General features: G+C 36.5%; 1 protein-coding gene across 5 annotated transcripts in view; it reads left to right on the forward strand.

The window, feature by feature from the left end:
* CNOT6L (CCR4-NOT transcription complex subunit 6 like) overlaps positions 1-24,846 on the forward strand; it is a 106,254-nt gene that overhangs the window by 379 nt on the left and 81,029 nt on the right. The window contains exon 1 of one of the 5 annotated variants that reach the window (XM_040624965.1): positions 747-832. The exons of 1 other annotated variant lie outside the window; for it this stretch is intronic. Coding sequence is in view for 1 of the 4 variants with exons in the window: in XM_008693263.2 (XP_008691485.1) it covers positions 1,114-1,118 (5 nt within the window). In the remaining 3 variants the exon portion in view is untranslated. Of the gene's footprint in view, positions 1-746; positions 833-988; positions 1,119-1,317; positions 1,471-15,736; positions 16,237-24,846 lie in introns of those variants that run through there. 3 more of the 5 variants (XM_008693263.2, XM_040624966.1, XM_008693264.2) reach the window with 3 other exon arrangements.

Raw genomic sequence — 24,846 nt, forward strand, 5'->3', positions numbered from 1 at the left:
AAAAAAGCGGTAAGAGTAAAGGAGAAAATGGGTAAGACTCCTGGCAGCCACGCGCGCACGCGCGCCAAGATCAAGCGTGGAGACCAGGGAGCGGGGCCGAGTCTCAGCGCTGGAGCTCCGCCTCTTTCCCCCCTTACCCCCCCTCCCGCGTAGGGGAGTGACTGACTCTCGCCAGCCACTCCACGTCAATCAACCCTCCTCCTTCTCGCACTCTCTGCACCTTGTTATTAATCTCAATACCGATATCGCGCGGACGCCTCTCCCCCGGCCCTCGGGGGTGTGAACGTGTGTGAGCGAGAACGAAGGCACCGAAAGCTGGCGTCTCTGTGCGGCAGCTTTGGGCCCGGCAGCAGCAGCAGGCGCAGCAGCAACCCCTGCAGCGGCGGCAGCCCCAGCGCCAGGAGGCCAAGGCCAAGGCCAGGCTCTGCGCCGCTCTCGGAGTAATAGCCGCGGCTTCCTCCGGCGGGAGGCCTTCGCGTCGGCGGCCGCGGCCGCGGGGCCTCTCCTGAGCGCCCAGGGTCACCGTACCCGAAACCCGGCAGCGCGGCCCTCGTCCCCCTCCCCGCCCCCCGTCCGTCTCCTCGCTCCCGTCAGCCGTCCTCTTCGCCGCCGCCTCTGCTGTTCCTCAGGCGGCTCGGCCCGGCCCGCCCGCCCCGCGTCCCCTCCGGCCGGTGCCTCTCCCCCCGGCGGGCTGCCTGCATGTCTTTGCTGCCCTCAGCCCCGCCGCCACCGCCGCCGCCGCCTCCCCCGCCGCCGCAGCACCAGCACCAGCAGCAGCCGCCCCGCCGCCGCCGCCGCCGTCGCCGCCCGGACCCCGGCGCGCTGAATGCAGGTGAGGAGGGGGCTCAGGCCCTCCGCGACCCCAGGCCCGGGCGCCTTGCCCGCCCACCCCCCCGCGAGCGGGGTCCGGGCCCTGCCTGTCGCGGCGGCTTCCCTTCGGGGCGGGCGGGAGCGAGGCCCGCCCGTGGGTGTTTGTGTTTGCGTCTGCGGCCGCGGCTTCGGAGGGGAAGCATCTGTGGGGGCCTGGTGCGCGCGCGCGCGTGTTTGTGTGTGTGTGTTTCCCCTGCCGCGGGGAAATGGCTGCTGTTGCTCCTTCTGGGCCAGAAGAAGAGAATGAGGTAGAGTGTTTTTCTGCCTGCGAGTAGAATCGGGAGTGTTAGGACGAGGAGCGCGTCCCCGGGGAAATGTGGTGGGAGAGGGACAAATGTGCGTGTGGGTGTGCGAGTTGGGACTCTGGCGAGCGGGGAGGCGGCCTGAGGACCCAGAGCGAGTGGGTGTGTGTCGGGTGTGGGGCTGACCCGCGTTGCTGTCGGAGGCGGCGAAGGTTCCGGAGTGTGTGTGTGTGTTGGTGGGGGGGTCCGCGCCCGGGCCCGGGACTCTGGGGGCGGATTTCGTGTGTCCGGGACCCCCGAGTGGCTTGCCCCCCCTGCCCCCCCGCCTTTTTGTGGCCGAGGCTCCGGTGCTTCGCAGGTGAGAGCTGCTCGGCTTCGGCCCGGCCGGGGAGGGTGAATGTGTGTGCGGCACGCGCACAGCAGTCAGGCCGGGAGAGCTGCCGGTCGGGGCCGCGCCGCTGTTCCCGGGCCCCGGCAGGAAGCGCGCCGGCCTGCAGCGCGGCCTAACCGCCTCGGCGCCCGCCCGCCAGCGCGCCAGCCTCCCGCCAGCCTCCTCGGACGCCTCCCGGGACGGCTCCCCGGACGCCGGGCCCGTGGGGGCCCAGGGCGCTGCCTGGGGCCTGGGCAGGTGAGGGTCGGAGGCGGGACGCGCGGATTGCCGTCGCCTCGGCAGCCTCCGCGTCTGCTGAGGAGAGGCGAAGGCATATTTTGGCGTTCGAACTGCAAGCTCTTCCCCTAGCCGGCGGTGGGACCCGAGGGAAAGTGAATCAAAGCAGTAAATCTCGGGAATACGCGGTGTTGAGATCCCTTCTCTTCATCTTTCCCTGAAGGCTGGGTGGAGGGACTAAGTATACGTTTTCAGTTTTCGTTGCAAATATTTTCTGTGGATAATATGTATGCAATTTTTAAGATAAAATTTTTCTTGAGAAGCGGGGGAAGAAATGGAACCTGGCTTCCCTGTCCTGTGGTGTTGGTGGGATTGGATCAATTTTGTGCATTTGAAATTGTTTTATCCTGCCTCCTAGGGGGAAAGGCGTGTACGCGCGAGCTGAGGAGGTCGGTGAGGAAGAGGAAGTTACTGTAGCTGTCATCGTCCTTAACTCGGCCTATTTAGCTGTTTAGATGGATTGTGTTAGGGAGTTTAGCTGAGCCGTTTGTACACGTTGGAAGCACAGTACTACGTTTTACTACCGTATTGCCTCTACTTATCTTAATTGTCAATCAGGATAGTCACGTACAAACAAGTTTTCACTCACAATCTCCCAAACCTAGATCGAATAGCCTTTATTGTCTACCCAGTGTGCTCCTGGAAAGCTATTTTGAGAGTAGTCTAAGCAAAACGGAACTATAATAAAGCTGCCATAGGTGTACAGTGCATTGTAGACCCAAATATAAATGGTATTTGCATAGTTATTTGCTGATCTACTTTACTCCACCTTCTTTCCGTTTGCATTTAGTAAACTCACCTAGCTAAAACCCGATGGATAAAGTCATGATACAGATGTGATCTTTGCAGACCATGCTCTGTTTAATGGCCAGATAGCTCTGTTTCTAAACCTAGTCTCACAAAGAAATGTTCCAGGCTGTTCACGGGGAACAAGAATGGAGGGAAGAATAGGAGTGGAGAGCTGTTTTCTATGACCACTGCTGGAAAAAACAACAGATGTAGTTTAGTGGGAAAAAGGGCTTGTTTTACAGACCTCAGAACTCTGGCTGTGCCATTTTTCTTAGCTGTTTGACCTTAGCAAGTTACCTAATGTCTATAAACCTCAGTTTTCTCATTTGTAACAAGGAAATAATACATTTATAGTAAGGTGGTCCTGAGCATAGAATGAGAAAACATGTTTGGCACATAGTAGATGCTTAGTTAAATATTCCTCCTGCAGCCGTGCTTGTGGGCGCTGAAAAACATTTGTAAGTACAAATACCCATTTGATAACAGAGCAATATTATGTAACCGTAGGTTAAAAATCAAGACAATAGAACATTTCAGAGTCCTTTGATAATATATAAGGTATATATAAATAACTTTTAATGCTGTATTTTATGTCTTTCCTAGAAGTGAGACCGTCATTCAGGTGGCCTAGTATATTATAGAGACTATCTAGTCGTACTCCCCACCCCCGCCGTACTTTTGAGTAGGCTGTCTCACAGTTTCACTACTTTTTATGAATTCTGGCTGTGTAGCCCTGGAAAAAATTGTTTATGTTGTATATAGCACATATATGTTCCAATACAGTCAAGCATTAAAATGGATCAAGAAATTGTAACTTTAGTTTACCTTTATAGATTCACAAAGAGTAGTGCCCCAAAAAATTGCTGTGTAATTCTTTTAGTTCATGTTAACTGATTGGTAAACAAAAACCTCTTGGAATATTTTCCTGAATGGTTTAAGGAAAAATCCTCAATCAACTTTCAATAGTTTTCCATTTTCATTCTGTGTGGAGTCGTAAATGTGCTGTTCATTTAATTTTAATTGTATTGTGCTGGGGAAAAGTAATAATACTTTTAATGTAAAGGCAATAGAGAAGTTAACTTTTTTTTTTTTTTTTGGTGAAGGCATGGTGAAGAGAATGTGGGAGGAGTTTCATTGTTTTAACTTTGTACTATCTCTGTTTACTAATGCTAGGTTTCCCATTTAGGCCTTATTTTTGTTTATATCAGCAATGTTAAACTTAAAAAAAAACCTGTAAAGCACTAAAATTTTAACACTTCTGTGAAGGATAGTAGGGAGAACTTTGTTAGAATGCAAAATGTGAGGGTTTTGTTAAAGTATGTGTCTTATGGGTATGTGTGCATTTACAGTGAACAGAATTATCTGCCATATGGTTATATTTAAAGGAAGAATTCCTACCTTAAGAATTATGATAATAAAATAAGTAAAGAAATAAATACACCAAACTTTTGGATCATTTTTAATACTTGAAGAACAATAAGATAGAAATGAACTACGCTTTTAACTAGGTAGATAGATCTTATAAATTAGACATTATGAATTACAATGTTTTAAAACACTTCATAGTTTTTTAATTTGGGAAAATTGAGGAAAACATTTCTTTGTAATCATGAAAATATACTGAACTAAAATATTAAGACATGTGGACAGAAATTTATTAACAGTGGAACTGCTTATGCTATCATTGTTTAAAGTAATTATGTTACAACAAAATCAAGGTGGAAAATTGTTTAGATTTTAACATTTAATGTTACTTTAAAGGGCTTTTAAACAGTCTTTCCAGAATATCCCTTACAAATGTCTTTAATTAAGGGGAATTGAAATACTTGACTTTGTACATGTATTACTTTGGATAATGCTAATTAGGGTAATAAATACACCAGAATTTCAGTGGCTTAACACATGTAAGTTTGTATTTTGCTCACATGTAACAGTTCTTTGCAGGTGCTCCTGGTTAGCAGGCTTGTGGCTTTCCTCCATGTGGTATTTGAGGGACCCACACTCCTTAACATCTATGGCTCTAGCATTCTTTAGGGCCTTGGAGCCTTGCGTGTTACTTACAGGTCATCTCTTAAGAACTCTCAGACTTAAAGTGACAAACATCTGCCCACATTTGACTGGTGAGAATTTGTCACAGAGCCTTATTTGAATGCAAGGGGGATGGGAATGTAGTCCCCAGATGGTGGACAGCTTGGGGCATTTTGTGATGTTGTTTTAGATGGTAGCATATATTTATGAAATTATGTCAAAAAGGTGAGTTACAATATTTAAAAATTGCTGTCCATCTTCAAGGAGTAAAATTCGGGTGGTGGAAGTGGGGGGTGGTGAGAGAAGGAAGGAGTTAAAGCCACAAGAGGAGGAAGAGCTCTCTCCTCTGAGGAGTTTCAACTACAAGTGAAATCTAGCTTTTTAAAGATTCAGATTTTACAGAGAACACAACAATTGGATTTTATAACCTTTAGTAGATCTCTCCTTTACTATCTAGTTATCAACTGTCATTGTGGTCTGCTGGGTTCTGGCTGTTTGAGTTTTTCTCTCTGTACTTTGAAATCAGTTGACTTTGAATTTCAGTTTCTGGGTTACAGTTTCATGGGAAACACAGTTTTGAATTTTCACTTTCTCTTCAGGATAAAATATTATTACTTTATACTTTGAGGAAATATTTAGGTGGACCTTACTGTGTTTTGCTGTTTGCTGTTGCTGTTTTTGTAATTCTAAAGTCATTTTAATTAATATATGTGAGACTTCACTCAGAATAAAATTATCGAATAAACAACAAAGGTTTAATTATTAACTTGTGCTCACGTTTCATGATGAAAATACTACAACTTTCTTTGATTAACTGCACTAACAGTGAGCCTCTAATATTTTAAATGAATTTTATCTCTGGACAACTTTAATTTTAATTGAATCATAGCTTATTCTTTTATTACCTAGGATTATTGTAATGTGAAACTTTAGCTCTGTGTTCTCTTCTCCTTCACTTATTTTTATTCTGAACGGTTTGGTTGAGGATCTGAGGAGTTTTTATGTATATGTGTATTCCTCCAAAGGAAGACTTTTGAGTTGTCTTGTTAGCTTCTCCATGGTACATATTTTTAATATTTTGCATTTTGAAAATTCAAGCCCTTATTTGAGGGCCCATTATGTATTCATTATTATACTTGGTTCTGAAATATGAAAGAAGTAGAAGAAACCCTTGCAAAGCTTGTAGATGATGAGGAAAGAGAGAAAACATATAATTTAGTTATTTCAGAACAATGAATGAACAAGCCCAAGTCATTACAGTATAAACTGTTTGCATACATTCTGAGAGGGAGTAACATGAAATGGAATGGTGGGTGGGTCAGGGACTACTTAAAAAATTGACAGGTTTTTTTTTTTTTTTTTTTGGTTAACAGCTTTTTTGAGATAGAATTCACTTACCATAGAAGTAGCCTATTTAAAATATGTAATTCAGTGGTGTTTAGTATATTCACAGTTGTGCAGCCATCATCATAATTTTAGAACATTTATATCACCTGAGGTATAAATCCTGTATCCTTTATGAGTAATGCCCCCATACTCCCATACCCTTACTTCTAGGCAGTCACTGACCTGCTTTCTGACTATATTTGCCTATTCTGAACATTTCATACAAATAGAATCTTAATGTAATATGTGGTCTTTTATTACAGGCTTGTTACTCTGTTTTCAGGGTTTCTTCTAAGTTGTAATATTCTTTTTATGGCTGCATTATATGCCATCGTATAGATATATACTGCATTTGTTTATCAGCTAATGGACATTTTGGTTATTTCTACTTTTTGGCTATTATAAGTAGTAATTCAGTTATGAACATTCATATACAAGTTTTTGTGTACATAGTTTCAGTTCTCTTGGGTATATGCCTAGGAGTAGAATTACTGGATTGTATGCCTTTATGTTTATTTTCTCTTTCTTTATTTTTTAAAGATTTTATTTTTAAAGTAATCTCTACACCCAATGTGGGGCTCAAACTCACAACCCTGAAATCAAGAGTCACATGTTCTACCCACCAAGCCAGCCAGATGCCCCATGGTGCCTCTGTTTAAACTTTTGAGGAACTTCTGTTTTCCAAAGCACCCTCACCATTGCACATCCCTACCAGGAGTGTATGAGGGCTCCAGTTTGTCCACATCCTTGCTAACATTTGTTATTATCTTTTGATCATAGCTCTCCTAGTGAATATTAGCTCTCCTTTAATGTTCTCATTGCAGTTTTGATTTGCATTTCCCTAAAGATGCTGAGTGTCTTTTCATTTGTTTATTGGCCATTTGTATATATAGTTTTTGAGAGGTATGTATTCAAATCCTTTGCCCATTTTTAAATTATTTATCTTTTGATCACTGAGTTGTAGGAGTCTTTTGTATATTAAGATACAAATATTTCCCCCCAGATTGGTGAGTTATCCTTTCACTTCCCTGATGATGTCTTTTAAAGAATGAAAGTTTTAAATTTGATGAAAGTCTAATTTAATTTTTTATAGCTTGTGCTTATGGTGTCATATCTAAGAAATTACTAATCTAAGGTCATAGAGATATATCCTGTTTTGTGGTAAGAGTTTTTTAGTTTTAGCACTTACATTTAGGTTTTGATCCATTTTGAGTTAATTTCTGCATATGACCTGATGTAGGGAGTCTAACATTAGGTTTTTTGCATGTAGATATCCAGTTGTCCCATTACCATTTGTGGAAAAGACTGTTCATTGCCATTTAATTGTCTTGTCACTCCTCTCGAAAATCAGTTAACTATAAACATGAAGATTTATTTCTGGACTTAGTTTTATTCCATTGATCTATTTGATTTTCCTTATACCAAGTACTGTCGTTACCACTATAGCTTTGTAATTGAGAAGGGGGAGTCCTCCAAATTTGTTCTTCTTTTTCAAGATTGTTTTGGCTATTTGGGGTATTTCCTATTTCCATATGAATTTCAGGATCACCTTGTCAATTTATACAGCGAAGCCAGCTGGAATTTTGATAGGTATTGTGTTAAATCTGTAGATCAATTTGGGGAGCATTGCCATCTTAACAATACTAAGTCTACCTATTAACAGACATGGGATCTTTCCATTTATTTAGATTTTCTTTGGTTTCTTTCAACAATATTCTGCAGTTTTCAGAGTCTGAGTTGCTGCATTTATTCCTAAATATTTTATTCTTTTAGATGCTATTATAAATGGAATTGTTTTCTTAATTTTTTGGGGGGTTCATTGCAAGTGTATAAAAATACAATTTCGTCTATTGATCTTATATCTTGCAACTTTGCTGAACACAATTGTTGATTAATTAGGTCTAATACTATTTTTGTTCATTCCATAACACTTTCTGTATAACAAGGGTCATGTCACCTGTAAAGATAGTTTTTATTTCTTTTCCAATCTGGATGCGTTTTATTTTCTTGTCTAATTGTCTTGGCTGAAACCTCCAGTACATTGTTGAAAAGAAGTGTCAAGAACAGATATTCTTGTCTTGTTCCTGATCTTGGAGGAAAGCATTCAGTCTTCCACTGTTAAGTATGATGTTAGCTGTGTGGTTTTCAGAGATGCTCTTTGTTAAGATTGAGGAAGTTCTGTTTCTAGTTTGTTGAGTGTTTCTCTCATGAAGGGGCCCTGGGGTTTAGGGTTGAGTTTTGAGGGAAGTATGGAATATGGATTACAAAAGTGAAGATACTGTGTCCAGTAGTGAGTGGCAGGTAATAATGCTTAACTTGTTTGAGAAAGGGGAGCTAGCTTTCACCATCTTCTTTTCCCTCTCCCTTATTTCCTCCCCTGCTTACTCCTTTAATATTCTCTAATTGATCCATAAACACATTTGGAGGGCCCTTAATCCTTTACTGAAGATTTTCTGAATAATTCAGCTTTCTTGAGTAGTGGAGAATGTTGTTTCTTTTGAAAAACATTTAATAAAAACAGTGTGGGGATTTTTTTTTTTCTGATTACATTGATAGCTAGTTTGGAGGGGGACACAGTTAAGCAGAATACTAAGTCATAAATAAAGAGCTAACCATAGGATTAAAAAGATGGGAACACATTTTTGTGATTATCAGAGGTACAGTTAATGAAGAATTCCATATTTACTTTGAACCTGGTTGTTAACTGACTTTTTCCCAAAATATTTCAGCATGAATGGTTGTGTTTTTGTAAGTTTTCTAAAAAAACTTGATAATTTTCTTAGGAAATTTTGCTCTGCAAAGTAAGGTTATGTTTCATTTGATGTGGTGATTACCCTTTAATTTTTGGAACTTTAATTGTGTTTCCATGCAGCTACATTCTGATTAGATAAATATTTAAAAAAGACTTATTTCTGTCCATTTTATATGTCGCAGAATTTAAATAACTTTGGGTTAGCCAAGAATCTTCCTGTTTACAAGTCAGAATTAGAAAGTGGTAATAGATTTTTTGTTTTGTATTCTCTTTTGTAGCAGGGTACATTTCATTTTTTTTTTCAGACCACATTAAAATCTCATTACAGATAAAAATTTATTTTTAATTTTTTTAAAGAAATAAGTAGTTCACTTTGTGAGGGACTCATTCATACTGAATAGATGGCAGGCATTTTGGGGCTTTCATATTGTTTATTAACAATAGAAATTAGTGACACTAATTGATGACAGAAAGTAGAAGTTAACACTTTATCTTCTTATATTCATCTTTTACAGAGAGAACTTCTGTCTATAAACTTACGGTTTAGAATCTTTTTCTCTTCCCACATTACTTAAATAGATTCCCTAAATGAGTAACATAGATCAGAGTTATATAATACCGGTTACAAATACTACTAAGAGAATAGAACTAAATATAGGCAATAGTAACTGTAATGTCTCTCTATACAAAGACTTTCTTGAGATCTTTATGTATATATTCATTGGATCATGTTTATATTTAAAACCAAAAAACTGGCAAGAGTATGTTCTGCTATAGGTTCATGTCAGTGCAATCTTCTGCAATTTATGAAATAATATATTGTGAATATACAGAATATCTTGAAACAGTACAAGAATTTTAATCACTTTAAAGTATATCTCACTCTTAAGTTTCTACTGGCTATAAGCTGTTGTATTGAGGGTTCTGGGTAATAAAAAGTTTGGAATGTAAACTTTTTTGCTAGGAAACGGAACAGATATTTATTTTACTGCTGAGAACTAAGGACTGTGAAAAGCCATCCCCTTCCCTTTAAATAGTAATTGGAATTAGTTTTCATGAAAATCCCGTGAAGTAGAGTATGATTCTCATTCTATAGGTGGTTAATAATGTGAGCCCTTGGATCCTTCACTTCCTAGCTCTTGGGGAAACTCCCTTCTCCATATTTCAGTTTCCTCATCTGTTAATAGGGAGATAATAATAGTTCTTATCTTGCAGGGTTGTTGTGAGGATTAAATCAGGTATATCTATAAAGTGCTTAGAACGGTAGGATGTGGCACATCCATAGTAAAAAAACAAAACTTAGAACTCAATGTAAGCTAGCCATATTGTTTCTTTTTATTAGGATCCATACAGGTGAAATAATAAGTCTTAAATATTGGTGAAATCAATATTTAGAATAGGGTCTGTTTGACTCCAAAATACTTACTTTTACACTACTTACACACATAAGGGATTTAAGCCCTGATAAATAGCAAGTGTAAGCAGAATATGCTAACTGACAAAGACCATTAAGTGCTATAACATATAGAGTACATATGGGTTTGTAATCTGCAAGGATAAAGAGGAGGTAGAAGTTGATCTTGCCTTTATGGTTAGGAGGAAAGGAAAAGGTAGTGGAGCACTGCAGCATCCTCCTTGTTCTCCCAGCATCCATTATTGCTCCTTTAACTTCTTTTCCTTTGTATACATTGTCGCTAGAGGAATCCTTGCAAAATTCATTTGACATTGCTTAAGTTCTCTTCTTAAAATCCGTCAATAGTAGTAATAGTTAACTATTTTTTGGTTGCATACTAGGTGCTAAGGGCAGGAGTTGGAGTTTTATGTAAAGGGCCTTATGTAAATATTTGGCTTCGTGGGTCACATTAAGATCTCTGTCCTGTATTCTTTGTTTTTTTGTTGTAGTTTTAATTTTTTTTTTTACCAATCCTTTAAAAATGTGAAACAATTCATTGCTGGCAAAGCAAGCTGTAGTTTGCTGACCTTTCTGCTAGGAGATTTACATGATTCTTGTTAGAATCCTGGCAAAATTGGTATTATTAATCCCTATTTTATAGTTGAGGTTACTGAAGCTCAGAGAGACAAATTTGATGGAACTCACATAACAAGGAAATGACAGAGCTCAAATTCAGATTTAGGTCATTGGAATTCCTAAACCTGTGTACTTTCCAGGATATCCTGCTGCTGCTTATTTTCTTTAGAAGGAAGTGGAGATTTCATAGGATTATGTGTAAGACCCATCATGATCTTGTCCTTGTGTACTTCTCCAGTTTTATCATTTTATTACTCCTCTCTCCTGAACATATTCCCTAGGCTTGCCATACTGAGTGACCGATAGCTTGGTTTATGGTTTGTATGTGCCTACAATACTTTACACTTGATGACCTCATTGACTTTTTTAAATAATTCACCTTAGATTGTTCCTACTCTGAGAAATCTTGCCTGATGGTACTTCCAGTCTTTGTTTTATGTTCTTTCTCTGATTCCATACCATCTTGTACATTCCTTTTTCATAACATTTACCATATTGTCTTGTATTTACTGGGTTTGTTTCTACTTTTCCATTAAACTGTGAGTTTTTAAGGGCAGAGATACCTCACTTTGTAGTCCCAAGTGTTTGTAGGGGTTAAACCCCTACTGTGTTATCAGTGTACTGTTTAGTATGTATTAGGGGCTTAGTTACTGTTTACTAAATGAATGAATAATCAAATGGCATTGCAAGTGGTAGAAATGACATCAACAAATATGTAGTAGCAGGAAGGCAAGTCCAGCTTCAAGTATGAGAGGGAAATTTCGTTAATTTCTGGTTAACTTCCAGAGCTTCAGTGGCAACAAGGAGGCTGATAAGGCAAATTGGAACATGATTATTAGGGAGGGGTTTGAATGCCTGTGTAAGGAATTTTAGTTTTATCCTGTGCTCAACTCTGGAGCAGCCAAGTGGTCTTTTACATCTATAAATTGAGGTTCTTTTATTAATGCCTGAATTTTGTTATAACGTTGTTTTAGATGATACTTTATAGAACGTAGCAGTATATTACTTTTGATTAATAGTAACTGCAAATATGGTTCTAGAATCTCATAATTATCTATATGACTGTTAAACACATTGGTAACATTGAGTGATTTTGAGCAGGTTGGTGGCAGTTTGGAATAATTATTTAAGAAGATTATCTGGTTGAGGTATGCAGAGTCAGTTGAGATCAGAATGGAAGGAGGGAGGCTCTTTTTTAAAGAGTTAAAATATGAAGTGGTAAGTCAAGAAATCTGTTGTCAATTGGGATAGCTAGAGCTTTTAATAAAGTGACATTGGTGATTAAATATGAAGGAAGTCAGAGATGACTGAGAAATCAGAAGGAGGGGAGACAATTTGGGGAAGAAAATTATGAATTCTGTGTAAGACAAATTGATTAAAATTGGAATGATTTCTGTTTTCCCCTGGCCAATTAGGCCCTCATTGTTTTATGCCTGAATAATTAGAATATCCCCGTGATTGTTGTCCCTTCATGCCTCTAATGGATGAGTGGTATGTTTGGATACAGGTGGATGTTTGGTGGTATGGAACCTTTGGCAGAATGAAAGAAAAGATTAAACAGGAACCTGTTACATTAAAATACTAAAATGTATACAAACAAATTTGTGATATATTAATATATGTTCCTCTTTATCAATACATTTAAATTACAAGATTGAGTAGTGAGTATAATAACTATTATAATTTTGAAGTAGTGGTACATACAGATGATATTTTGAGATATCTGTAACAACTATAATGTGATATGAAAATATAACTTGTGTTAGTGACCAAAATCAGGTACTGCTAATATCATGGTAGGGTTTTAGCTCTAATTGAAAGAGGTACTAAATTTTCATTAGACATTAGTGAAAGTGGTGGTGTAATTTTTTTCCTATGCAAATTTCTAGATTTCCTGAAGTTTATGGACCCCAGATTAGCAATCTTTGCTTGTATTATCTCCTGGTTTCCATCTATTTTGTGTATTTTTGTCATAGCACTATCTTTTTTTTTTTTTTCCACATGGCAGTAATTTTTCATGTCTGCTTTTGGAAATATGTGTTCCTTATTTAAAAAAATAGGAGTAAAATTTCCTGGTCATCCTAACTCAGAGAGATCAGAACTGTTAGTAGTATTGAACCATTGTCTGTTTCTGGGCAGTATGTGCATATATAACCACATAAACATATATAAATAGAATGATTCTATATACTGTTTTTTACATTTGTTTTCTGATTTAACAGCATATTATGGTCATATTTTCCGTCAGTAGACATGCCTTGTGCTTTTAAAAAAATTGATAGCGTTTTTTAAAAAGTGAAAGATCACCGTAATAGAAAAATCACTGTTTTAAAGTATACACTTTAGTGGTTTTAGTATTTCACTGTGTTGTGGACCGTCACTATTAATTCCATCACCCTCAAAAGAAACCTTATCCTTAATTAGCAATTCTGATTCGCCTGTTTCTTCATTTGCTGGCAGCCACCAGTCTACTTTTCCTCTTATGGATTTGCCTATTCCAGGCATTAAATATAAACAGAATCGTAAAATATGTGACTTTTTGTGTCTGGCTTCTTTCACTTAATGTAATGTTTTTAAGATTATTTCATGTTATAGCATGTAATAGTACTTCATTACTTTTTATGGCTGAGTAATATGCCTTCATATGGGTATATCATATTTTGTTCATCTGTTCATCAACTGATAGACATTTGGGTTGTTTCCACTTTTTGGCTGTTATAAATAATTCTGTGAACATTCATGTACACATTTTTGTATGGACATATGTTTTCAGTTCTCTTGGGTATATACCTAAGAGTGTAATTACTGGATCATATGGCAGTTCTATTTTAATTTTTTGAAAACTGACAAACTTTTGCACAGCAGCAGCATTTTACATTTCCACACATTATACTTTCTAATGGCTGAATTGTAATTCATTTTATCGATGTCCTACAATTTAATCCCCTACCGATTGGCAATTTATTTCCTTATCTTGGGCAATTATCAACACTAATGCAGGGAAAAGATTCATACATACACTTCTCATTCATTCATTCATTCATTCATTTATTTTTAAGAAAGAGGGGGCCTCAGAGGGAAAGGGTGAGAGAGAATCTTAAGCAGTCTCCACACAGAGCCCAGAGCCCGTTGTGGGCTTGATCTCATGACCCTGAGATCGTGACCTGAGCCTAAATCAAGAGTCAGGTGTTCAGCTGACTAAGCCACCTAGGCTCTCCCTTTCACACTTCTTTAAAGGATAAATTTCTACAAGTGGCCTAGCTGGATTAAAATGATTGCACACTTAAAATTTTGATACATCTTGTTGGGTTACCTTTTAGAAGTGCGTATCAGCTGTATAATGGGTGCCTATTTCCCTAAACTCTTACCCACATTATTAATCTTTGCCATTCTGATAATAAAGCCATATTTTTAAAAAATTTTGCAATTATTTGATTAATAGGGGGGGTTATATTTCTTTTCACTTTTTTTGGCCAGTCTTTTGTGATTTGCCTGATCATGACTTTTACTCCCAATTTTTCTGTTGGTGTCTTCACATTTTTTTGTTATTGATTTGTAAAAGCTGTTTATATTTTAGAAACATTACCCATTATCCATTATAAATATTACAGAGATTTTGCTCCCATTTCATCTTGATCTTTTGACTCTATGACTTTGCTCTTTGCCTTATAGACATTAACTTTTTTGGTATCATTTAATCTGTCATTCTTTTTTTTTATGGTCTTTACCTTGTTTAGAGAAGTTTCCTGCACTCCAAGATTAAAAGATTATTATTCTGCATTTTCCTCTATAAATGGTTAGAATTAAATTTGCCATGGCTTAGTAGAAGAATCTTGGATTTTGTGGTTGGCCTCATGTGTATTCAAATTTCAGTTTAGTCACTTATTAACAGTGAGGTATTGGATGTTTCACAACTTCTCTGTTCTTCAGCTTCCTTATTGGTAAAGTGGGAATTAATAATATGTAGTTTTAATTTTAGTGACATTAAATGTAATAATGTGTGCAAATTGTCTAGCACAGTATCTGGACACGGACTGGGCGTTCAGTGCATGTTTTCTTACCTCTCCCACTCAAACTCTGTCTTCCTTCAACCTATTTATAATCTGATTCAGAAGATAAGGGAGGCGATATTTTAAGAAGTAGAGGGACGTCCTCAGTTTCTAAAATCAGAGAAATCATTCAGGATGAGCTGACTTAAAAAGGGGATTGAAAATTGATTTAGTAATATTGAAGTCATTTATTTATTTTGTCATTTATGTTTAATAAGAAGAGTTTTCATTGGAGTGTTGAGAGAGAGAGCCATATTTTAATAGGATGAAGACTAAATAAAGCCATATAGCATACATGAGGGATGATAAGTGCATATGGAACATTATCCACCATTATTTAACTCTTTGAAAAATAGTTGTAACTCTTCCTTTTTCTCTTCCTTTTCTTTCATTGTTAGGATGCTAGTGAGAGGACAGGGATAGCAATACTAATACATATATAGTATGTGTGTATATAAGTTACAGACAAGTTTAGGTCGTTTTTACTGTTTGTTAGAATTACAGTAGTTATAGCACATTTCACAGTTAATCCATCAGAGCAGTCAGGAACTACCCCTCCATTTGGATTTTGTTCTTCTTAGTAGCCCTTTATGGAATTTGTACACATTCTTCATTAAATTACAGTATTTGTAAACAGTGTTTTATAGCCTTTGTGTATTGTAGAAAGAGATGGGAAATACATAAATGCTTGTAATACAGTAATCATTATTTACATTTTTCTTACCTTTCCTAGACTGAGGTTTTTAGGACAATGAACACAGTTCTAATAATTAAAAATAATGGATTTTTGACAGATGTTTATAATGCAGTATTTTGATAAATGTTTATAAAACATTAGACTTTCTTTTTCTCTTTTTATAAAAAAAAAACCTCAAAATAAGGTTTTAAAAATTGCTAATAAAAATGTTTATTTAGATTTTTCTCATGTGGAGAAGTAATAGACATGGATTATGTGTAATTGGGTTTTAGAAAATTATATCAAATTCTGTTCCTTGACTCTGGGTAACTGCCTGTTGTTCCTGGTATGTTGCAAGTATACTGTCCTCATTTTGTCAGCCTCAAAACAAGAAGGAAATTCTCTATTGGTTAGCTTAGGAGGAAGGTAATGAGTTTAAGTAACAAAACAGGAAATTTGTTTCTCTGTGACCTTTGATGAGTTTGTGAAGTTGGCATTTTGACTGCAGGATTGAAATTCAGAAGAGTTTTATATTTAGTTTGCTTTGTTGCTTTTGCAGTTATCTACCTGCCAGGAAAAAAGTAGGAATCCAAGTTAAAGACTCTGCTACCTTTGTGGGAAATGATGAACAATACTCTTCCTTCTGCTGACAAAATCTGGGTATCTGTATTTTTACAATGGCTGGTTTTTGCTTTCACTTAGGGCCAAAGTATCCTTTTCCTGGAACCAAGCTTGACTGAAAGCCTTTGTAAGTTCTTATTCTTTATCCTTTTAAGCAACTATTTTAGGAACTATTTTAAAGCTGACACCCCTTCCCTTCCAACCTTTTCCGCTTAGTACAAAGCACCACTTTCTTGGCAGTCATTTGTAGAGTAGAGTGGTACTCTCCGAGGCATTTATTCATGCCAAAAAGTTAAGGATTAGCTCTATTGTTTGATGCTATCTGTTTTGGATCAATGTGAGTCAGCGTTGGCCCTGCCTTTTAAAATTCTTTCATAATTAAGATGCTGGCACCTTGGAACCCTTTCCTGGATGGAGCTTTGCTTTGTGCCTTATCAAGTTTTAGACTTTGGTTACTAAGGTTTTTCTGTTTTACTCTATTTTTTTTTTCTTTCTTTCTTTTTTTAAGTAGGCTCCACGCCCAGTTTAGAGCTCAAGGTGGGGCTTGAACTCATGACCCTGAGATCAAGACCGGGCTGAGATCAAGAGTCAAGATAAGATGCTTAACCTACTGAGCCACCCAGGCACTCCTACTCTATTTTTAATGGAATCTTTTACATTTAGATACGGCTTTTCCAAATTGTAAACCTTTTCCAAATTGTAAACTGTGGTTCTCAGATATATCAAACTGGTTTTAACACATAAGTGTGTATCTTACTGAGTATATCTAATGCTGAAGCATTGTGTTATTTGGTTCAGGTTGAAAGTATGGGATAGTGATTTTGGTTACAGACTTTCATATCAGTCAAGATTTAATTAAAAGTTTAATTAAATTATTTTCTAAAGAAATGGAAAAGCTAAAATAATTAGAAAAGCTGTTCATTATGAAGAGAGATTCATTATTTAAATTCCTAGCTTTTGATACTGTCAGATTCAGTTTTCTAGTAACAGAAACCAGTTTCTTGAATTAGTGTTTATATTTTCTTGATGCACAGATGATTTTTTGCTTATATAAACAAACTCAAGACATTGTATTTGTGAAATATTAAATTCTTTGGTTTTATGTATCAGTAGTGAGGGAGAGCCTGAAATTGGAAGGTAGGAGAAGGAAAAAGGTGAAGTATTTTATTTTGTATGAAGTACTAGAATGTTACTGTAGGGTTGTTTTTTTCTTCCGCATTTAAACGTGTTGGCTGAGTCCAGTTTTTCTAGTGGATTTTTCAAAGTTGGTAAGAACTCTCAATTGTTGATATACTTTCTTTTTAATAATGTGGCTTATCTAGGTGATCTGTGATCTTTTTACGGCTACCCTTGCAATTTGTCTCCTCCGAGTCTGAACATATTTACTCTTGACATATTTACTCTTTGTTTATAGCAGCAAAGATGTTTTCATTTCTGGTAGGTTTGAAGACACAAACTGTGCTGTGGATTCTTGTTTACTCATCTTTCAGTTTGCACAGCCAGTTGATTTAGGAGAATACTTTTCTTTGGGTGGTACTTCTTACTGATCAGCAGTTTTAGAGAATGCTTGAAGTAAATTTTCTGATATTAATTGTAGACATCCTTGTGAATATAGTGCTCTTGCTTTTGTTTTTTCCTTCTCCCACCTAACTTTAGTAGGTTTACTATAGGGAAAAAAAAATTCAAATGAGAATTTGCAGCAGTCAGATATAGTGACCTTTGATGATCAGTATGCTAGGGAGAATGCTGGAGAATAGACAAATGACTTTCCATGTTTATCCTTGAACACATGCCAGATGTATTGGATAGATCTGTCTTGACTACATAATAGCATCTTGAGTATATAACAGGGTGGAAAGTGGAAACTTTGTTCACCATCTGTGGTTTTTTTCTTGTTTACCTGGATATCTCATAGCTGTCTTTCTAAGAGGGATGTGAGTATACTCTTGGTGTTAGGCTGCCAGTAAATTTGGAGGATAAGAGTACAAATTAAAAAACAAACAAACAAACCCAAACCATTTTTTTCTGATTTATTTTGTATCTGTTTTAGTGAGGAAATAGGAAATGAAAGAAAGGAACTGCTAGTGTGAGAATTTGTTAGAGAAATGGGAACATGGTTTCTCTTGTGTTATCTCTAACTTTGTTGACTAGTCAGCTGCATAGTAATAGGTGTTAAATTTATTGTTTCTATGTCAGAAAAATGAATTGTTTCTGAGTCACTGTGTAGTCCATTCATTATGTAGGTACTTGGGTTCAGGGTGTTAAGGGTTATCATAGTAATAGGCTGTGGGTATTCCTGGGTCTCTAGCCATATTATCATCTACCCATCTATCCTTGGGGCTTCTGAGGGGGCTATTCATATGAAGAAAAATGAGAATTGAATTACCAACTGCTTAATATAGAAATTGTGCTGGACTGTTTTAAAATCAATACCTGTTTGGACCTCCTATTACTTAATTCCCCTGCTTCTAGATCAGTTCTTTAAAAATCAATTTGCCTAAAGAATCAGTTTGCTGAAATTATTAAAATTGTTTACTTTCTTTTAAAAATTTTACTTCCAGTGTAGTTAACATATTGTGTTATAATAGTTTCAGCTGTACAATATAGTGATTTAAAAAATTGTTTTTTTTCACTTAGCAAAATTATTTTGAAATTTTTCTGTGTTCTCATGTTTATCAATAGGTCATTCCTTTTTCTTGCTGAGTAATATTTCATTGTTGTATTTACTACATTTTATTTATCTACCAGCATCTTGATAGACAATTTGGGTTGCTTCCAGTTTTTGGCTATTACAGATAAAACTAAGAACATTGGATATCAATTGAGTCTTTGGACATATGTTTTCATTTCTGTTGGGTAAATATTTAGTAGTGGGATGTCTGGGTCATATAGATATATATTTAACTATTTGGCACCTTTGTTGAAAAATTTAAGTGACCTTATAGATGTGGATTTACTTCTAGACTCTATTCTGTTATCTTGATCTGTTTATCTTTTTGCTAATATCTCATTGCCATGATTACCATAGCTTTATAATAACTCTTGAAATCAGGTAGCGTGAGCTCTTAATTTTAATTTTTCTTTTCAAAGTTGTTTGCCTGTTCTAGGTCCTTTGTATTTCCATATACATTTTATTTTTATTTATTTTTAAGATTTTTATTTTTAAGTAATCTCTACGCCCAGTGTGGGGCTTGAATTCATGACCCTGAGATCAAGAGTCACGTGCTCCACTGAGTCAACCAGGCGCCCCTCCATTTACATTTTAGAATGAGCTTATCAATTTCTACAAAAATTATAGGCTGGGATTTGATTGATACATTGAATCTGTAGATCAACATGGGAAGAATTAACATCTTAACAGTGTTGAATCTTCTGTTCTGTGAAGATGATGCATATCTCCATTTATTTAGCTCTTTAATTTTTGTCAATATGTGTTATAGTTTTCAGTGTAAAGGTTTTGCACACTTTTTTAAAATTTGAATATAGTTGACACAGTTATATTATTTTCAGGTGTATAGTCTAGTGATTTAACAAGTGTAATGCATTATGCTATTTTTCCACATTTCTTTGCATGTTAATCCCTAAGTATTGTATAATTTTTGTTGCTACTGTAAATAGTATTTAAAAAATTTGTTTCTGGGGCACCTGGGTGGCTCACCTGGTTAAGCATCAGACTTTTGATATCAGCTTAGGTCTTGATCTCAGGGTCATGAGTTCAGGCCCCTGTGTTGGGCTCCATACTGGCTGTGGAGCCTATTTAAAAAAATCAGTTTCTGATTGCTTGTTACTTGTATATAGAAATAAAATAGATTTTGGGGGTATATATTTATCTTGTATCCTGCAACCTTGCCAAATAACTTATTAGTTCTTGTATCTTTTTTGTAATCTCTGTAGGCTTTACTATACACAGTCATGTTGTCTGAGATCAAAGATGAGTTAATTCCTCCTCCAGGCTCAACGCCTATTATATTTTTTTCTTGTCTAATTGTGTGGGCTAGAATATTCAGTACAAAGTTGAAAAGAAGTGAGAGCAGACATCCATGGCTTGTTCCTGATTTTAGCAGGAAAGCATTTAGAGATTAGTAAGTGTGATGAGACCTATAGTTTTTTTTATAGATGCCATTTATCAGGCTGAGTACATTCCCTTTTATTATTTAAATGAGAGTTCTTTCTTTTTAAATAGGAATGGTGTTTGGATTTTTCCAAATGCTTCTTAATCTGAATGTAAGTGGATTATACTGAATTTTTTTATTTTTATTTTTTTATTTTTTTAAAGATTTTATTTATTTATTTATTTGACAGAGATAGAGACAGCCAGCGAGAAAGGGAACACAAGCAGGGGGAGTGGGAGAGGAAGAAGCAGGCTCATAGCGGAGGAGCCTGTTGTGGGGCTCGATCCCATAACGCCGGGATCACTCCCTGAGCCGAAGGCAGACGCTTAACCGCTGTGCCACCCAGGCGCCCCTATACTGAATTTTTTTAATATTAGCTGTCATATTCCTGAGACAATCACCCCTTGGAATGATGTATTATCCTTTTCGTGTATTTCTGGATTTGATTTGCTAAAATTAAAAAAAAAAACTTTTCATGTGCTATCTGGTTTTGATATTATATAATGTTCACTTCAACTCTTTGGAAGAGCTTGTATGGAATCATATTGTTTCTTCCTTAAAGGCTGTCCAAGGTTTCAAACCACTGGACTGTATAGGATCATCTGTTTCCTTCTATTTGTAAAATTTTAATTCTGTTCTCATATAATAGGTTGTATACATTCTTCTAAAGAACAACTCCTGTGTCTTACTACTTAATGAATTAACCTGCTTGGAGATGGAGTAGAAAGAAGTACGTTAAGTTTTGCTAGGTACAACATGGAGCAAGTTGATGTTCGATTTGAATTTTTTGATGAAGCAGAATTGATTCCAAGGAACTGAGCTTCTATAGTAGAGGGAAGTCAGGATTTCATATGCTTAGTGGTATGCTAGAGTTGGCATGGGCTGGTTTGAAAGCCAGTTGCTAATTTTTCAAGAATTTTGCAAACCAGTTATTGAATCCAACCTATTAAAAATTAAATTACATAACGTAAAGTTAAACCATATTAGAAACAAATGTTGAAAACTCATCATTTTCTACTTATTTTGCTATGTTTTACTGTTATAATTTCGAGGTTACTTTTTTCTGAAATACAATATAATATGTTACTGGGCATCCTGTTGACAGCTTGAAACCTGACTTTCAAAATATGGGTAATTTGTACCACAAAAGCACATGGGGGTATTTGCACCACAGAAATAGGCACATGCTTCAAATAGAGATCAATTTGTTGATTCACTAGTCTTAAGAAAGTGAAGAGGAAATATTAGTAATCCAGCTTTTTTTTTTTTTCATGTATCATTACAAAATCAGTTATGTTCTTGGGAATGAAGTAAATCTCTGCAAATTATAAAATACATTTACGCTACACATTAATTAAAATTCTCTTAGGTTGACATACAGTGTTATATTAGTTTTAAGTGTGCAGTTTATTTTTTTCGGTTTTTATTTAAATTCCAGTTAGGTAACATATGGTGTAATATTAGTTTCAGCTACAGATTCTAGTGATTCATTACTTATATACAACATCCAGTGCTCATCACAAGTGCCCAGCTTAAACTTTATTATGCTCTGAGTCTGTTGTGAATAGCACAAAAAATTAAGGAAACATGCTTCCAGTATTAGACAACCATTATCAGCAAAGAAATTGCTCATGTTTAGCAGCACCCATGACCTTTATGTACATGCTATTAGCTCCGTTTCCCCATGTGTAACAACCTAATGTCTCCAGACATCACCAAATATCCCTTAATCAGCTGGTTGAAAACCACAATTTTAGAGAGGATTTTAATGTGTGCTGTGGTATGAGACTGTTATTTTAGTATTTCTTGGAGTCATGACAGGTTATATTAATCAGTATTTATTTTTTAGACAGCTGTTAGTTTTATGCAATAGATCTTTCTTATTTTCATTTTAGTATAGCTACTTGATTTAGTTGTGCTACTGGGATTGGTCAGTTGATGACTCCTCAAACTGATGGCTTAAAAAAAATCCTTTTTTGCCTGTATTGATGCATGGATTTATGGAATTGGGCCTCTAGAGACATTTTTCAATGGATAATGTTAACACCTAGGACTAAGTTTTTTCTGTATGTCACTACACTTTGTTTTCAAAAAGGATAGTCAGGGAATCACTTCTAATTTACTTCTAATGGTGTCCTCAGGTGGTTGGGGAAACAAGTATTTTCTACGCCAAGAAAGAAAACTATTGCTTGGAGGTGGACTGTTATCTTCAGGGACATTTATAAATGCCCTTTAGGCTCTTCAAAATTAAAAAAAAAAAAAAAAGAGTAACCCAGGATATTTTATTTGAATTAAAATTATTGAATAATTGAAGAATACATACATAATGAAGTATTATTGGTCGTATGTTATTAAAACATCCTTTTAAATGTAATGCTCATGTTCCAGATGTGTGTATGTGTCTATATTCTGGGAAGAATATGGTTTTGAATCTCTAAATTAAAAACATCTAGCATTTCCTTTACATGCAAGTTGCTTGATCAGAGTATTTTTCACAATTTTTAAAAAATACCATGTTACATATGTATATGAATGATTTATAGAAGAAAATATACTACATTCATAGCTTAAATAATGCTCAAGGAAAATCAGGTTAATTTCCTTAATCAGAATGTGGAAGAAGCTTTAGGAAAATATTCTGGGTGTAACAGATGAATAAACTTTAGAGAAATTGTATGTCATAGTATTATTTCTATGGCTTTAGGATTTTAATAACTAAACATCTCACAAAAATGCTTAAAAATATTGCCTTTGGTCAAAGAAAATATGGATGTTTAAATAGTGATCACTTTGCGTAACTCATTAATTTTGTGAATCTTAGTTCTTTTTAAATTACCTTTCTTATTTGGCAGAATTCCTTTTATTTATCTTTGTATTTTTTAGAGTACAAGATTGTTATTTGTCTTGATATTTTTGCAGGTGCCTGTAGGTAATGTATAACTTTCTCAGTATTGATAACATGCTAGGTTATTAGAATTATGACAAAGATTGTTTTTAAAAATGTGAAAGCTTCAGGTGTATCTTCAAATATATGTCAGTGCCTTTTTAGTTTTTAATTAAAAATAGTAACAAAATACTACGTATCTGTTAGAATGGCCACAAGCCATTTGCAGCACCAAATGCTGGAGAATATATGGAGCAACAGGAACTCTTTCATTGCTGGTTGGAATGCAAAATGGAACAGCCACTTTAGAAGACTGTCTGGCATTTTCTTCTGGAACTAAACAGTCTTACCATATGATCCAGCCAGCAGTCCTGTTCCTTGGTATTCATGGAAATGAACTGAAATCTTGTATCCACATGAAAACTTGGATACAGATGTATATTAGCAGCTTTATTCATAGTTGCCAAAACTTGGAAATAACCAAAGTGTCCTTCCTAGGTAAGTGGATAAATAAACTCTGGCACGTCCAGATAAAGAAATGAGCTATCAAGCGATGGGAAGATCTAGAGGAACCTTAAATGCATATTACTAAGTGAAAGAAGCTAATCTGATAAGACTATATAATGTATGATTCCAGCTGTATAACATTTCTGGAAAAGGCAAAACAGTGGAGGCAGTCAAAAGATCAGTGGTTGCCAGGAGGTAGAGGGGAGGGAGGGATGAATAGGCAGAGCACAGAGGATTTTTAGGGCAGTGAAATTATTCTGTATGGTGCTACAATGGTAGATGTCATTATAGATATGATGAAATCCATAGGATGTAAAATAGCAAGAGTGAACCCTTTTGTAAACTATGAACTTTGGGTGATGATGTGTCAGTAAAAGTTCATTGATTGTAACAAATGTACCACTCTGGTGCTGAATGTTTATAGCGGGGGAGGTTGTACTGTTTGGGGACAAGGAGAGTTTATGGGAACTCTCTAGTGTCTGCTCAATTTTGCTGTGAACCTAAAACTTACCTAAAAAATGAAGCTTATTAATAAAATGTCCTTCATATTGTAAGAACAGTATATTGTCAATGTAGAAAAGTGATTATAGCTAAATAAGAAAAAAATTACCCACAATCCTATCATTCTTTCCTACCTTTTTTCATATATGTTGGTACACATTTTGTATATATATGTTGTTTTGTTACAAAGATGGGATTATGGTATATGTAATCAGTTTTTGTTTTGAGTTAGCAATACATCTTGAATGCTTTCCCATATACTTAAATGTTCAACATTTTAAAATATTGAATTAGTGCCCATCCGCAATTGGAGAATAGACTGTTCTGGTTTTTAGAGAGATGCTTTTTACTAAATATAGATTACCAATATTCTGGTTAGGCTACAAAAAATGTAAATATCCACAGTATACTGATTGCAACTTAATATTTTTCTTCGGGATTATTTATTGCAGAACTGTAAATTAGCATAAGTGGTGGGTATTAGAACCAACTAATAAATTCTAATACAAATAAATATCCACACTATACTGATTGCAACTTAATATTTTTCTTTGGGATTATTTATTGCAGAACTGTAAATTAGCACAAGTGGTGGGTATTAGAACCAACTAATAAAATCAGTAAACTGATTTTTGTTGTATTTTTTATATATATGTATATTTTTAAAGATTTTATTTATTTATTTGACAGAGACACAGCGAGAGAGGGAACACAAGCAGGGGGAGTGAGAGAC

The sequence above is a fragment of the Ursus maritimus genome, unplaced genomic scaffold, assembly GCF_017311325.1.
Source record: "Ursus maritimus isolate PB19 unplaced genomic scaffold, ASM1731132v1 scaffold_8, whole genome shotgun sequence".
Taxonomy (NCBI): Eukaryota; Metazoa; Chordata; class Mammalia; order Carnivora; family Ursidae; genus Ursus; species Ursus maritimus.